Consider the following 16970-nt stretch of genomic DNA (forward strand, 5'->3'; position numbering starts at 1 on the left):
TAGATGCTTATCTATGTAAATATATTAATTTGCAATATATGTGCATATATTAACGTCTAATATTTGTTAACATTAGATTTCTGTATACTGTATGTAAATCTATTCTGAAACATACTCAAATATTCAGTGCTCCTTTTAGTATACTTCATATATATGTAAATAAACCTAAACATGTTTTCATATAATATATTCACATTTACTCCCACTTGATGCAAATAGTCTCCATATATGTAAATATTTACATTGCATTCAGGAACACACTACTACACAAAATTATGTTTTTATTGATGCTGACAAACAGGGTAAAGTAAGTACATATAATATTAACTGCACTTAAAACATCAATCATGAATTGATTCAAACATGAATCAAGCTAAATAAAGCCTGTGGTAAACAACTTGAGGATACTTTGAGTTATGTTCTACAACCTAAATTGCACACAACTATACTGAAAACACGAATTTAGTTGAAGTTATGTTAACTTTTGAAATCATAAGTTTTTAATAAGTATCTAGATGTTTGGGTGTGAATGTGTGCAGTGTACGTTGTAGAACAAAACATTTATAATAAAAAAAGTAATTATAAAACTGTTTCTTTCTTCTTGTTTTGGAACCTCAGTTCTGCCAACTTGGAATTAATGGCCTGGCCCAACTGTCCAACAGTTGCCTTTTCGTGACGTTTTATGACAGCATCTGCAAAACAATACAAGATGTCAGTGGTTATGGTTAAAGGATTAGTTTACCTACAAATGCAAATTCTGTCATTATTTAGTCATCCTCACGTCATTCCAAATCCGTAAGACATTCCGTTCACACAAATGAAGATCTTTTTTAAGAAATCTGAGAGCTATCTCTCCCTCCATTGACATTCTACACAACTACCACTTTCAAGCCCCAGAAAGGTAGTAAAGACAAGTGGAGTGTTTTGTTTGTGAAAAAAAAAAAGATCACCACTTTATTTACAAAATATTAATCTCCACTAGAGCAGCAAGGGCAGACGTTGTGTGAACGTGCGTTTGTTATGAGGTTGAAGGATGAACCCAATAGCAGACAGTTTGCAGGACACACTAGGTTTATTATATACAAATAAAAGGGAAAACAAAACCCACGAGGGGGCAAAACAAGACTAGACAGGACAACGTGTGACTAAACTGGACTATGACTTTGACAATTAACTAGACAATAAACAAACAGCAAATACAAGATCAGAACTACACTAGACAATCCACTTGACAGGAATACTCACAGAGTGATCACACAATGTTTGACAAAGTTTGACATTGAATGACAATGAACCGACACAAGACAGCAGACATGAGGGGATTAAATAGGGAACAAATAATGAGGGCAACAGGTGATAATGGGGAAACAATAATGACTAAACAAGGATAACAAGGAGAGCGGGGCTAGATGATGAGACAACACAAGCACATGGCCCAGAAAAAGGAAATGTGTGTCCACATAAAACATGGGTCTGTCATGATCCTGCCTCAAGAATTAAAGAACCTCAAGGACTAGATGGCAGGATCATGACAGCGTTGGAGATTATATGTAAATAAAGTGCCAAATTATGTTTTTTTCACAAAGCACTGATGTCTTTACTACCTTTTTGGGGCTTGAAGGTGAGTAATTAATGACAGAACAGGGTTTCAGCAGGTATCTTCAAATTAAATCTAATGCTTTTTAATGCCATTTTTTACATTTTTGACCAAATCAAGCTCAAATGGAGTTACAAGTTTTTCCACCAGTCGGAGATATGTGTTTTGTTGGTCATCAGAAATGGTTTAAACATGATGCGAGTTCTGCCATCTCTCTGTCAGTGAAGTCCATTCTAAAACGTGTCTGAAAATAAACTGTAACTCAGCGAATATTAGCCACACCTTCATGAGAGATGTCTTTATAAAGCTTGGAATGTCTACTTTTAAATTAAGTAATTCATATAAAAAACAAATATTCTCATTTTATGTAATCCGTTTGAAACCATGGAGATGTACAGTTTTTTCGTTCTCCCTTCATCCCTAATGAGCTGAGGCCGCCATACCCCAGGTGCTATTCACATGGTAAATAGTTTAGGTGATCTATATGCATCACACATGCCCCTGATCAATGATACAAAAACACGAACTTCCTTCATCAGATTCACTGATAGTTCATCACGTTTTGAGTATGGCACGCTACTCTGGTAAAGAGGCCCTTCAGAGGATTCTGGACAGCGAGGAAGAATTCACCTTTTCCTCAGAGCAAGATTGAAACTCAAGATGACGAACAGTTGTATTTTGAAGAGAGTTGATCCTGCCAAGGATACGGAGTAAGTTGTTTGGTGTTATATAATTCTTCTCCTGATAATATAGTTCTCGTATAAATTTCAGACTATATTGTGCCTAGTTTTGGCTAGCTTTTGACATCTTATGGGAAATATTGCCTAACAGTGTCCCTTACTTTCTTGTAAGCTATGCTCTGGTGTAAACATTTGTAATATGATAAGTTACTAGACATATTAATATACACAATATATTTAGCTCAGTTTTGTTTAGCTTCTGACACTGATTATCATGTTAAAATACTGCCTTATGCCTAATTTAGCTTTGCGGATATCTATGTAAATATAACCTATGTGATTTGGTCCAAATATATTTTAGCTTCAGTTAAAATGTGATACTGTTTAAATACTAGACAATATATTTTTATGTATAAAATGTTAGATTTTGGTTAGCCTATGGCCCTGCTTATCATGCTAAAATACTGCCTTATGCACAGAAGTTTGTGAATACAGGTGTACATGTTTGAAATGCTCTAAATGCATGCGGTCTATAGCCTATGGCCCATAAACAGATACTCGCGGTGACGCAGTCTACGGCCCATCAATAGTTATTTCTCTGTCCTATGGCCCATCAACAGATATATACATACATTATGCGTCCATAACCATTAATCAGTTTATTTTGGACAATGCGTGTTTTTTTTGTTTTTTTTAGGAATGTGGCTGCATCAAGCTCTCCTTCTCCAGCACCTCGCAGAGGGGAACGCAGGTGTCGTTCAGTTCTCAGTGTGATCGAGAATCATACTGAGTAAACAGACGTTATATTTTACTGATGAAATGCAATTGTTTACATCGTCATAATACAAAAGTACATGTTCTTGTATGAAATTACAACAACTGTTGTCTTTTTTAATCCATGGCCATTAGTGATTGATAATGATAATACCTACAGTTTATTTGATGTGTTTTTGATGTGTATGTGTTATGAGCATGCTCAAGTGTTTTGTTTTTTGTTTGTTTTTACAGATGTGACAATGAACATTTCCAAGCACCTGTTCCGAAGAAAACAAAGATAAACAAGCAACAGGCAGTTGACATGGTTCCACAAACTCTGAGATTCATGCCCGCACGGACCGCAACCGAGTTGTCAACTCTGTGCCAAAACACCAATGCTCAGTTAATTAAAATTAAGTTTAAAATAGCCTAACTGTTTGACTATTTGAATATAGTGTAACATTTTTAAATTTACTTATTTCCTGTGATCAAAGCTGAATTTGCATCATTACTTCAGTCTTGAGTGTCACATGATCCTTCAGTAATCATTAGTGCAGCACAATTAATCATATCGCAATCGCGATGTCAAGGCTATGTGATTATGCACAAAATGCTGAGATTATGGAATAAATACATTTGGGCTGTCAATGTTAACACGTTAAATTGATTAAATATTGATAAAATAATTAACGCATCAACACAGCATCCGTTCATTTTTGTCATCCTTTGGCTAGTGTTACTTTATATCAGGGGTTCCCAAACTTTTCCATGACAAGGCCCCCCAAATACCAAGGTCAAGGCCACTAGGTTCTGGCCAAACCTATAAAACTATATAGTTTTACCCAAACTGAATAATTAAGACAAGTTTAAATGGGTACATTTTCTAGAAATATTTTTGAGTCTTCATTTTCTTTTCTGACATCAAACACTTCTGTTAAAACTTAACACACTAGACATGCAAATTATGTGCAGTTTAGGCCATTTTTGTGTGAAATCACATTTATTTTGTCCATCAAAAGTGTGCTTTCATTTTAATTGAGCGTGAGCTGCACAGCAAAAATAGACTCAGCGCCGAAACCGCTTCACTGCTGCTCACGCGACGCTCCTGCTCGCAGTGTAAATGCACTCATTGATTAACATGGATGCTGAAAAAATATGCACCGTTCACGCTTGCGGTGTGAAACGGCTGTAATTCACAAGGTTTCCTACATGTGTGTTCCGTGTGCACGTGTGATGCTGATGTTGCGCGATGTTAATCATGCGGCGCCACATTGCATTTCACCCCTTTCAATCCGATCGAAATTTCATTCGGATCGAGCTCAATCGGATCGATTAAGGTGTTTACATGAAGGTTTGAGCAGCATGAACCTGCTTAAGTTTTATCGATTAAATGAATTATCATCAATTAATCGATTAATCGTTAACATCCCTAGTAACAACTTACATTGTGAGAAAAGTAGTCTATTTTGAATAAATGCTGTTCTTTTTAACTTTTTATTCATTAATGAATCCTGAAAAAAGTATCACAGGTTATAAAAGAAAATATTAAGAAGCACAACCATTTCCAACATTGAAAAATACCAAAGTATTTAGTAGAGTATCAAATCAGGATATTACAATGATTTCTGAAGGATGTGACACTGAAGACTGGAGTAATGATGCTGAAAATTCAGCTTTGATCACAGGAATAAATTATATTTGAAAGTATATTAAAATATAAAATAACTAAATATACAGTACCAGTCAAAAGTTTGGAAACATACTATTTTTAATGTTTTTGAAAGAAGTCTCTTATGCTCATCAAGCCTGCAGTTAAAAAAAAAAAAAAAAAAAAAAAAAAAAAGTAATATTATGAAATATTATTACAATTTAAAATAATGGTTCTCTTTTTTAATATACTTTAAAATGTAATTTATTTTTGTGATGCAAAGCTGAATTGTCATCAGCAAGTACTCCAGTCTTTGGTGTCTTATGATCCTTCAGAAATCATTCTAATATGCTGATTTGATACTCAGTTATTATCAATGATGGAAACAGTTGTGCTGTTTAATATATTTTTTTGGAATACTTTTTTCAGGATTCATTGATGAGTAAAACGTTAACAGCATTTATTCATAAAAACAGCATTTATTCAAAATAAAAACATTTCTAACAATATAAATCGTTACCATCACCTTTTATCAATTTAACGCATTCTTGTTGAATTAAAGTACTAATTTCTTTAAAAAATAGTTATTGTTCCCAAACTTTTGAACGGTAGTGTATATTGTTACAAAAGATTTCTATTCTAAATAAATACAGTTCTTTTTAACTTTTTACTCATCAAATAATCCTGAAAAAAGTATCTCAGGTTATAAAAAAATATTAAGCAGCACAACTGTTTCCAACATTTATCATAAATCATCATATTAGAATGATTTCTGAAGGATCATAAGACACCAAAGACTGGAGTACTTGCTGATGAAAATTCAGCTTTGCATCACAAAAATAAATTACATTTTATTAAAAAAGAGAACAATTATTTTAAATTGTAATAATATTTAATAATATTACTGTTGATGTATATTACTGTACTTGATGAGCATAAGAAACTTCTTTCAAAAACATTAAAAATAGTCATGTTTCCAAACTTTTGACTGGTACTGTAAATATAACCTATTACATTTTTCCCCCCGTTTTTAACCCCCGGTCGGAATGCAAAAAAATTCTCGGGGGAGGACAAAATATTTGCGAAAGAAAGCAAAAACCATGTAATTTTTCACTAATTTTTCCCGTCAAAAGGTCTCTTTCAGGGCTGTTTATGACAGGCTCAAATACAGGAGGTTTCTATATTTGCAGTCTATGGTTCAGTCATACGTTTAAACAGACCAATTAATAAACTTACTCATAATTGCCTTGACCTTCCCTGGATCCAGGCCATCTCTTGCCTCTTCACCGCATGCGGTCTTGGATTTTCCACCTAAATACCGGAAACAGTGATACTTGTAGGAAGAAACATTTAAAGTATAATGGTATATTACTATTAGTACTTGTAAATGTACCTCTAAGGTTGCTTCGGAGAAGAGTCTCCATGTCAAAAACACTACAGAGGAGACACCTTACCATAGAAGTGGACGTATTGGCATGATGCTGCCCTCCATGCACTTCTGGACACAAACACTTCTGATCCAGGATAGATTTCAACCTAAGGATACAACAACAAAAATGACCAGATAACGTTTTATTTTATCTTTGTTATTAAAAATAAGAAGTAGTGATGGGCATTTTTCAAAAATATTGCATTCGAATATTCAGGCTCATAAAAATCAAATGGTGTTTGGTGTCATAACCTTATTTTTTTTATAATACAATAAAGATGCACAATTCTGGATAAATTGAGAATCACAATTTTTTTTTATGAAAATTATTAAATCGAACCAAAAATTGAAATCTTGCTAATCGGAATCAAATTGAATCTGGACATCTGTATCGATCCCCAGCACTAGTGTGTGTCTGTATATTGTAAAAACACTCACTGGGGTTAGGCTTATTCTTAAAGGAGTGATCACCTACAATCTTCACTTTTCCACGAGAATCAATGTATGTTATGATTGCCTAACGATTATACACTGGCCGGGAAGCCGATATTTAAAAGTGAAGCGTTTGTTTACCTCAGGGTTTGTAAAATAGCCCACGTGCACGCGCACTCAAATACGAGATTTTGGCCGTTTCTCAATATGCGTTCTTGTCTGTACTTGCGTTCTTGTGGACTTGTGAAACGTCATCAGTCGCTGCCCAAGTACCGTCCCAATACACAAGTTTGCATTTTGGCAAGAACGGTTAAAAATCCCGGAAGTGTTCTTGACACGCCCATTTTACCGAGGATGCATTGGTTGGTAACTTGTGTGAACTTGACGGCAGAAATATCCCAGCATTCATTTCGGCATTCGAGGAACGAGAGGTCAATACAGCAAGTCGTTTTTCTACAATTTCATCGCTAAATTCACTTCTGAGAACATTTGATGCGAGAAATCAACTGTGTAGATTTCAAATATTGGCATTTTTCGAAAATGCGCTCAAACGTTTTCGGAAGTGAGAATCTTCAGCGTAGGTAGCTTTATTGTTATGAATATACTTTACATAGTGTACAGTTGTAGAGTAATCCCTTGAGCTGAGGGGTAGGCTTGGGCGATAAAGCCTGGCTGTTACCGTCAATAATTCTCGTTATGTTTGGGCACTGCAGACGGCGTCTGTGCGGGGGTGTTATTGCGCAATACCAGCAAGAACACATCGTCTCAAACTGTCAGCGGCGTTCTGTGTGCTCGTCACCTTGTGAGTTCATTCTTCCAAGAACAACTAGCAAGAGCGTTCTCCCCAAGAACACAAGTCCGTTCTTTGCATTCTTGGTTTTGAGAAACACCCTTTGATTTCTTCTCTGTCTTGACGTCACGACGGGGGAGGATATGCCATATATGGACAGCGCAGCAGGAAGCTCGCCCTTACCCTCTCCCCTCTCCCCTCTCCCCTCTCCCCCTCATATTCAGTCGCGAAAGATGCAGAAACGAAGTGCACACGTGAGTTGCTCTGTGGTTGACTGCCAGAATCAACATGTAAATGTGTTTTCTCTACCAAGAACGGACCTAGCTATCAGGGACCAGTGGATTAAATAAATTTTCAATGACGCGGTTCCTTCAACCCTTCCCACTGGCTTATCGTTACGTGTTTGTGCTAAACATTGTACGCCGAAATCCTTCACAAATTTGGGGCAATATCAGGCGAAGTTGGCATCGAAGCTCGGGAAAAGCGCCATTCCAACAAAATTGCCTGCAATTGAAACGGTGAGACTGTGTTTTTATTGCTCTACTGTGTGTAACAAACAGCATCTAGGTGGGTTTTCGCCTGGAAGGCTTTATAGAAATCTGGCATCCTACTGAACGAAGTTAAACTGAGAGAGCGTGGCGTTCACAGACACCAGAATGAACGAGTTCACAGTAACGTTCATCAGGCAGTAATGCGGTACGTTCAGTTCACTTTCACCCAAAATATGAACGAGTTGATGAACTATCGTTCAATGAACGCGTTCAGGCACAACACTGGCGGGAGTATTAGCTTCGAGGTATGGGGAATGGCTGCTAACGTACTTTGCAAAAAACAAATGACTGAGATCATCATGAATTCGGTTATTGTTTATTTATTGCCTAACGCTTATATATGAGGCGCCGTCTAGTTTGTGTGTGTGTGTGCTCACGTCTTATATTTGTGTGTGTGTGCTGTGCTCGTGTCTCATAGAGGTGGGCGGATCGATCCTAAAATATCGATACTTCGATACTGACGTGGTATCGAAAAGGATCGATCCTCACATAAAAATATCGATCCAAATGTGTTTTGTTTTTTTTTACCAGTAATTTTTATTAATTTAGCACGCAATTCAGTGCGTAAAATAAGCTTCTAAGTGGAAAAATAAGCGAATGTTAGCGGATAATTGTGTAGGATAGAACTTTTTCTCCTAGTCATCTGGATACAAGACGAGACCAATCAATCACAGAGAGCGTTCGATGCTGGTGCTTCGCTGAGCTCACAGGCACGTTTGGGAAACGAAGCCTTGCTTAGATGACAGAAACAATCGGGAGTTATTTAGCAATAAACAAACCAAAAGTGTATATAACGGTTCAAAATGTTGAGGACAGTAAGATTTTTTAAAATGAAATTAATATTTTTATTCAACAAGGATCGATGCATTAAATTGATCAAAAGTGACAGTCAAGGGTTTTTCACTGTTAAAAAAAATCTACTTCATATAAATGCTGTTCTTTCAATTTGGTTCATCAAATAATTCTGCATCATGGTTTCCACAAAAAAATATGAAACTGTTTTCAACATTGATAATAAGAAATGTTTTCTGAGCTGTAAATCAGCATATTCAAATTAATTATCATCATAACTGGAGTAATGATGCCGAAAATTACGTTTTGATCAATTGAATAAATTACAGTTTAGTATGACATAGAAAACAGATAGCCTATGTTAAATTGTAATATTACAGTTTTTACTGTATTTTTGATCAAATAAATGCAGAAGAGAATTAAAAATCTTACAGACCCCAAACTTTTGAACAGTAGGCTAGTGTACAATAGTACTTTTACTATAATTAGGGTAGTTTTGTAAAAGTCACTGACTAATAATTACAGGCGAATTGAGAGCACAAATCACAAAATATTTAGTAGTCATGAAAACGTTTTCAGATTTAGCATATTAATGATGCATTCACCTCATAAATCATGACACACTGCTCTAGCACAGGAAAGTGCATACAAGTTCAAGTGCATGCTTTTAAAATTAAAAAGTATTGGTATCGGTATCGGCGATACTGGCCCTGTATTTACTTGGTATCGGATCGATACCAAAATTTGGAGTATCGCCCACCTCTAGTGTCTCATATGAGTAACTTTATGTGCGTGAGGGTTCATATACATGTATGTGTGACTACTTATTATATATGCAAGCGTGTTTCATATATGTGTGCGTGAATGAAGTTTGATTTAAGCCCTAAACGGAGCCTCATACTTATACACTGGCCGGGAAGCCGGTCGCATTCATTCACAACTTGCGCCATGATGTCAGTTTGTAATGATATGCTAAAGCGTTACATGCGGTGTCAACCCCCCTCCTTCCTGCAACCAATCAACGCGCCCCTCATTTGCATTATTAAAATGACCGTCCACGACAGCCAAAATATCGCATCAGATCTCGCGAGACAATAATGCCTACAGAAATAAGGGTCTGAGGAGCTCTGTGTTTATTTTTTTTCCACTTTTCTTTTTTAGAAGGGCCTGAAAGACTATAATACAGCAGGTATCCAAGGTAATACTAGGGTATGACTCCTTTAAAAAACTTGAAAAGTATTAGAACAGTTAGAATAATCAAAAACAAGGAAGTTAGTTTTTGGTCAAAGAAAACTACATATCAAAAGAAAGATTTTAAGTGATTTGGTGTCTGAGAAACTTACACTAGTGTTGGCTGCATTGTCTGATGGTACTGGGTACTGTCCAGGTGCTGTTACCATGTTTTTAAGCTCCGCAATAGACTGTTGAATAACACGAAGTGACTCTTCCATGTTTCCCATTTCTTAAATGCAAAATCAACAATATACTTCACATTGAGGGTACGAAGGAATTTGCAAAAGAAATATAAAATATTCCTAAAATGTTAGATCTTATTCTTAAGAGACGTAAATAATAAGGCACATATTGTGCAGATCTTACTCTCTACAACAAATTCTCAAAGGTCTGATATGTCCTCCCGTATGTCCTTGTATGGTTGTGGCAAGTCTTTTTTCTGGATCTTCTCCATAAGTGCTCTCTGCTGTGAGACTTTCATTGTCTTCATCTTGGTGTAAACCAGGGTTCGAATTACAAAGTGGCTTTCGGGGGAGCCCTATTTTCCGATCCTCCCTGACTGACTTTAACGCTTTTGGTGCATGTTCGGGCATTTAAAACAATAGGTTTACAGTAAACAGTACAGAACGTACTTGGTAACTTACGTAACCTCGGTTCCCTTAGAGATAAGGGAACGAGTACTGCTGCGTTGCCTTGCCGTGATATTTCTCTCACGTCAGGTGTTTTCGCTTCAGTCGATTAGATCTGTCATATGGCGAGTTTTCTCTGTATTTATACTCTTCTATTTGGCGCGCAGAGTCTGGCAGGGTGCCAAGCGCTCCTATTGGATCGCGCTCTTCTGCTTTCTCGCCATTGGTTTGTGCAGTTGCCTCAGCACAGCCTATCAGCGCGCTCGCGCGAGCTCTGATGCTCTCGTCTGTGCTGCTGCAATGAGTTTTAAAATAAAGGCTTCAATATTCTCGAGAAAAGGAGTTTTCCCTTGTACAGAATGTACAAGAAATGTACAGAAAATCTAAATCTATATGCGACACAAAAAATGGACAGTGTTTTAGAGCTCCCCCTAAATGTCTCAAAGTAGGCTTTCAGGGGAGCCCAGGTCCTTTTCAGGGGAGCCGAGCTCCCCTTAGCTCCCCCGTAATTCGAACCCTGGTGTAAACAATAAATAAATGTCTGAATAACATGCACCTCACAAAGAAAAAATAAATAAAATGAAATGAAATGGCCTCTGCACGGACAATAAGGAAATATGAAAATAATAAGAGTCATAAAAGTTCTAGTTAATAATAATAATGCATCAATGTTTTTGCAAAAAATATCAACCATTTTTAATATTAGAGTAATAGTTTAAGGAGAACTCCGGTCAATTTTAACATTGAGCTCATTTTTTTGTACATTTGGAGTGCTGTCAATACAGAGAACAACGACACAAATCGGTGTTGCCTACACCGAGTTATTCTATTTTTAAAATTTGCACCCTGTTGACTTCAATGGGGCAAGTTTTAAACCTGCTTTTAGCCTCTTAACATCCTTGATGTGTCATTACAAGTGCACAGAAAATGTGAGTGATTCCTTCAGAGCAGGGTTCCAGACTGCGACCAAAATGGTCGCATATGCGACCATTTTTTGAGAATGTGCGAGTTAAAATTGTATGTGGTCGCATTTGTGCGAGTGCATGGTCATGTACAACTCAGTTAAATTCACGCATGAATTTTCCTGCATTGAACTTGTTTTAGCGCCCGCCAAAATTAATTTTTGTCCCGCCAAAGACTTATTTGATCGGTGAGTAATGTAGATGAACTAACGTTACATGTTTTCATGTTTAACTGAACGAGCAGAGAGAGAGACCCGGTTGCGCGCGCACACACTCTCTTCGGAGCAGGCGAAAGTGTAAACAAGACTTCACCGTCTACAAACTAAGCGCTGTCTTGCTCTCTCTCCCTCGCACATTTTAATCAAAATAAATCGACACGGTGGTAAAAGGTCGGAAGACCAAAGTTTCATGTGGAGCATTCGGAGATTTTTTTTTTCCTGAATTACCGCTGGGTGAATTGTGCTAAATAAGTTGCCTTATCTTCTCTGAAAAGCATTCCGGACATTCAGCTGACATAAAACAACACTTTAATTAAACGAAAAAAACTATCCAATGATGAAATGTTTTCTGTGTTGACAGAAATCTTGGATGTCCATGTCCTAACTGCTGGGATAATCACACAACGCGCATGACATGTCCAATTCGCCAACTAACGACTCATTTGAACCGATTCATTTTAATGAATGGTTAAAACAACTGATCTTTCCAACACTGAACTCAGGACACGTCTGAATCAATGTATAACTAATCAGTAACACTTTACAATAAGGTTCTATTGATTACATAAATTACATAAAAAGTACAGTTTGCTTACTCAAGCTTAAGCTTTAAAATAAATAAAACCACTTGTTTTTTTGAAAAGCATATGACAACATTTTTCCTCACAGTGCTATCAAGAATCGATAAGAGAATCGTTAAAGAATCGGATCGATAATCAGAATTGTCAGTGGCATTGATATTGATAAAATCCCCATCCCTATGTAAAGACAGTAAATTTATAATCAAACTTTAAAGAACATACATGTTTTTTAATAGTTTTTTTGAGAGTTAAAAGATTAAAACATTTTGCTAACATGAGGTCTTGTGTCACTGTCAAGTCTTTTTACATCAGTGCAAAACTAGGGTATGCAGATTAAGACCACTATTCATCAGCATGCATTGATTAATCCCATGGCATGTAGCAAAAAAACAAACAAAAAAGAAGGTGCGACCAAATCATATGCAGGTGCGACCAACTGAGTAAGTTGGTGGCAGCAGTGCAACCAGTGGAAAAGTTAGTCTGGAGCCCTGCTTCAGAGTGAAAACGGGTGAATCTGACTGCAGTAGATGTGAAGGATATGGATAAAAATCATACCTGCAAACTCCACACACTAAAAAAGGTGACAGTGTCGGGGGGGCAGGGGTGCAGACTAACTTTATTTTTTTTATACATGCCATGGGATTAATCAATGCATGCTGATGAATGATGTATAATAATAATAATTAATCTGCATACCCTAGTTTTGCACTGATGTAACAAGACTGACAGTGACACACAATAAGAGCATGTTAGCAAAATGTTTTAATCTTTTAAATCTTAAAAAAAACTATTAAAAAACATGCATGTTCTTTAATGTTTAATTATAATTTTACTGTCTTCACATAGGGATGGGATTTGATAACATTTTATCAATAATAATGCCACTGACGATTCTGATTATCGATCCGATTCTTTTTTCTCTCTTTTTTCTCGATTCTTGATAGCACTGTGTGGAAAAATGTTTTACTTTTTTTTAAAAAAGTGGTTTTATTTATTTTAAAGTTTAAGCTTGAGTTAGCAAACTGTACTTTTTATGTAATTTATGTAATAAATAGAACCTTATTATAAAGTGTTACTGATTAGTTATACACCGATTCAGACGTCTCCTGAGTTCACTGTTGGAAAGATCAGTTGTTTTAACCATTCATTAAAATTAATCGGTTCAAAGGAGTCATTAGTTCGCGAATTGGACGTGTCGTGTGCGTTGTGTGATTTTTTGTGGGGGGGGGGTTCATGCATTCAGAGTTGTTTACAGTGTTAAAGAGATGGATTCTCATGCTAAACATGGCCAAAGTTTAAAAAAAATATTTTAGACGAATAACAGAGAATTTTCTGTGCCGAAAATCTTACTTCCGGGTTGGTACAAGTTTCGGCTGATTTTTTTCGATCATGGATCTAATGACGTAGACCAGAGAGGAACTCCTTATATGAGCATTTCTCCCGGAAAAGCTCGCCCGCGCACACGTCGACCAGAGGAGAGCGAGACCGCGCACATCAACAGGAAATCATCGGCAGCGCTGCATAGGATTTGTTCAAGAATGTCTCTTCAAAGTGTGTTTTTGGATGTGAGGGAAAGCTTACCGTGTTTAGCTTCCCAAAGAACCCAGCGTTAGGAACAGTGGATGGAGTTTGTTTTTCCGGGGCAAAAATGGAGATGTGCAAGACTGTTTGTTCCCTGCATTTCGACAATGATTGTTTTATAAACAAAGCCCAGATCAATGGATTTGCAGATCGTCTAATGCTTAAGGATCGAGCAGTCGCAATGATAAAGGTTCGCGGTCGCAGGTGGTGAGTAAAACTGCTTCAAATGTCTCTGTGTGTTGTTAGCAATCATATACTGTCTATGTTAGCAATCGACGCGTTAGCAGCACAGCTTTAACACGGCCCGCCTCCAGACGCTCGCTTTTTTCCGGAAAGACTCGGTACAGCCTATCTTTCTTTTATAAATATGATAAAACTAAAGACTTTTTGGAGATATGAAGGATACAATACTACTCTATAGTAGTGTTGTCAAAAATATCGATATTTCGATAAATATCGATACTGAAATATCTGAACGGTAGTTAAAGTAGTTAGTTCACCCAAAAACGAAAATTATGTCATTATTTACTCACCCTCATGTCGTTCCAATCCAAGACGTTCGTTTAATCTTTTTGATGAAATCTGAGATCTTTTTATCACTCCACTGACAGTCTACACAACTTGCACAATGACATGCATTTCTGAAGAAAAGCAGAAAGACACAATCATTTTTAAATACTGTGAGTGCATCTGTTTCACCCATTATCTTCTGTTGGATTAGCCTACATTTTTAAATCTTCTGTTTTTAGTTGTTACCAGAGCATTTTCCTGAAAATAGCAATCACACAATAAGAAGTATTTAAAAAAAAAAAATCTTTTTCTGCACATTAATGTCAATTAACTATTGAACATAATTGCTTGTATTTTTTATGTATATCCAGTAGTGTCTGATATTCCAAAGAAATTTAACGGTAAAACTTTACAATAAGGTTCGTTAGTTAACTACATTAGTTAACATGAACTAATAAAGAACTGCACCTATACAGCATTTATTAATCTTTAATTTCAACATTTACTAATGTTTTATTAAAACCTTGTAAACATTAGCCTAGTTAATGCACTGTGAACTAACATGAACTAACATGAACAGCTGTATTTTTATTAACCTTAAAGTTACAAACTTACAAATACTGTAACAAATGTATTGCTCATAGTTAGTTCTTGTTATAAAGTGATACCAATTTAGGCTAACATAAAAAAAGATGAGTACAATTATCATTATCATTAATAAACTGAATTTTGTGTAAGTTACAGTGATAAAAACATGAAATAGGCCTAATGCTGCAAACAGAACACAAAACAGTGTAAAACTAACACAGTAAGCGCGTTTCCTCTTGCTCACACCGGTTTGAATAACATCGTTACTTAAAGTCTTTTTACATATCTCTAAAATTAAAATAAACAGATTTGAGGGCATTAGCACGTTATACTCACCGCTAAACTGAATGAGTTGACAAGGCCAACCTCGCTTATTGAACTTCTTTTCTTCCAGAAAACGCCTCTCTTCCGTTCCACTTGTGAATGACCACGGGTTGTATTTCTGTCATGTCTTTGTGTTTTAATTGTGATAGTCCACAAATATGAACGTATATGAATGATGTCGTCAGTGAATAATCAACCAAACCGTATTTTATGGAGCAGACACTACGGGAAAATACGCTGACTGACCCGTAACCCGTAATGAGCATCAGCTGATCTCGAGACTCGTTGTGAGGACAACGACCGCGCGAAGGAAGAAGATCTGGTCACGTGCGGGCAATTTATGCGGGCGGGTGAAAAAGTTCGTCTTACAAAACAGCATAACTGCAGTACAAACGGTAGACCTATGAAGACTTCATATGCAAAAACCAAAAAGTCCATCTGAAGGTTTTTTATTTATTTAAATAAGCGTTTTTTTTTTTTTTTTTTTTTTATTTTTTTATAAAGCTCCTTTATTAGTTTCAATAATTTCACTTTAATGACAACTAAAATGACCTCATTGCCATTAAAGTGAAATTACTAAACCTAAACATAGGAGCCTGATTAAAAAAAAAAAGTCAGATGAGGTTTTTGCATTTAAAGTCTTCACATGCATATCAGTGCATCAGTGTTATTGTTTCAATCTGGTTTCAATATACTTCATTATACAGCAGATCTACAGTTGTACTGCAGTTATACTTCACTATAATGAAGTTGTACTTTTTGTACTGCAGTTTTACTGCTGTTGAACTTCAATGTACTGCAGTTATATTGTATCTATACTTCGTTATACTGCAGTGCAAATCTACAGATGCACTTCATTGTACTGCAATTATACTGCTTTGAACTGCAGTTTTACTGCAGTTGTACTTCATTGTACTGCAGTTATTTTTTGTAAGGGGTTTTTCATTGTTGTGTACAAGAGTTAAAAACTATAAATACTGTTCGTTTTCTCACACAAACCGCTCGCTTCGTGTCTTAGGCCATCAATGTGTACTTACGATGGGGAATTGTTTCATTTAGACGATGGGGAATTTTTTAATTTGGACTTTGTGCATGCTCTTTGAGACAGTGACCATATACCTGTGAACAAAACAATGAACCAATGAGAACAAGACACATGAACAGGGGAGTACATGGCAGGTTCACAAGAAATGACAAACCAGGGAAGCACATGACAAGAAACTGAAACATAACCCAACACCATCTGTGACAATGTGACACTATTCATGCCTCATGTATTTTCATATGACATGAGGCATGAAATATATTGTCACATACATGTACACATATTTATACATGCAACATGTAGATCAACTGTTATGCTTGAATTTTTATGCATGTTGAAAATATATTTTCAAAATATATTTCAATATATTTAACAGTGTCTCACATATATGTGAATATATTACATTTCTGTATGGGTAGTTACTGTAATCCGTTACTTTGTAACTCGTTACCCCCAACACTGATCGTGACACTGTCTGACCTTTCATCATGGGAGAATACAATTCATTCAATTACAACCTAGTCTGCAGTTGAACACGAGTCATGCCAGCGCTGACTGAATGTGTGATTAACTGTACATACTGTACACTACGTAAGGGTTAATGCCCTTCGAGGTGTCCATTGT

The 16970-nt window shown here is 36.3% G+C and overlaps 1 protein-coding gene across 8 annotated transcripts; it reads right to left on the minus strand.

Moving 5' to 3' along the window:
- Positions 1-264: 264 nt before the first annotated feature.
- LOC309490549 (uncharacterized protein) lies at positions 265-16762 on the minus strand. Of its 8 annotated transcripts, none has more exons than XM_082159784.1 (7): positions 16750-16762; positions 16339-16420; positions 14413-14520; positions 10019-10137; positions 6136-6217; positions 5918-5992; positions 265-692 (listed from the first exon to the last, which is right to left on the minus strand). In XM_082159784.1, exons 4-7 carry the CDS (start codon positions 10133-10135, stop codon positions 580-582), a joined length of 387 nt encoding a protein of 128 aa, XP_082015910.1. In that variant the 5' UTR covers positions 10136-10137; positions 14413-14520; positions 16339-16420; positions 16750-16762; the 3' UTR covers positions 265-579. The 8 variants fall into 8 exon arrangements, 7 of the variants coding, with proteins under 7 accessions (XP_082015910.1, XP_082015911.1, XP_082015908.1 ...); XM_082159785.1 differs by lacking the exon at positions 16750-16762 and adding an exon at positions 10275-10398 and having other exon boundaries at positions 16339-16708; XM_082159782.1 differs by lacking the exons at positions 16339-16420; positions 16750-16762 and adding exons at positions 10275-10398; positions 15314-16332.
- Between the last annotated feature and the right edge of the window lie 208 nt (positions 16763-16970).

This window comes from Leuciscus leuciscus (genome assembly GCF_965113295.1).
Source record: "Leuciscus leuciscus genome assembly, chromosome: 25".
Classification (NCBI taxonomy): Eukaryota; Metazoa; Chordata; class Actinopteri; order Cypriniformes; family Leuciscidae; genus Leuciscus; species Leuciscus leuciscus.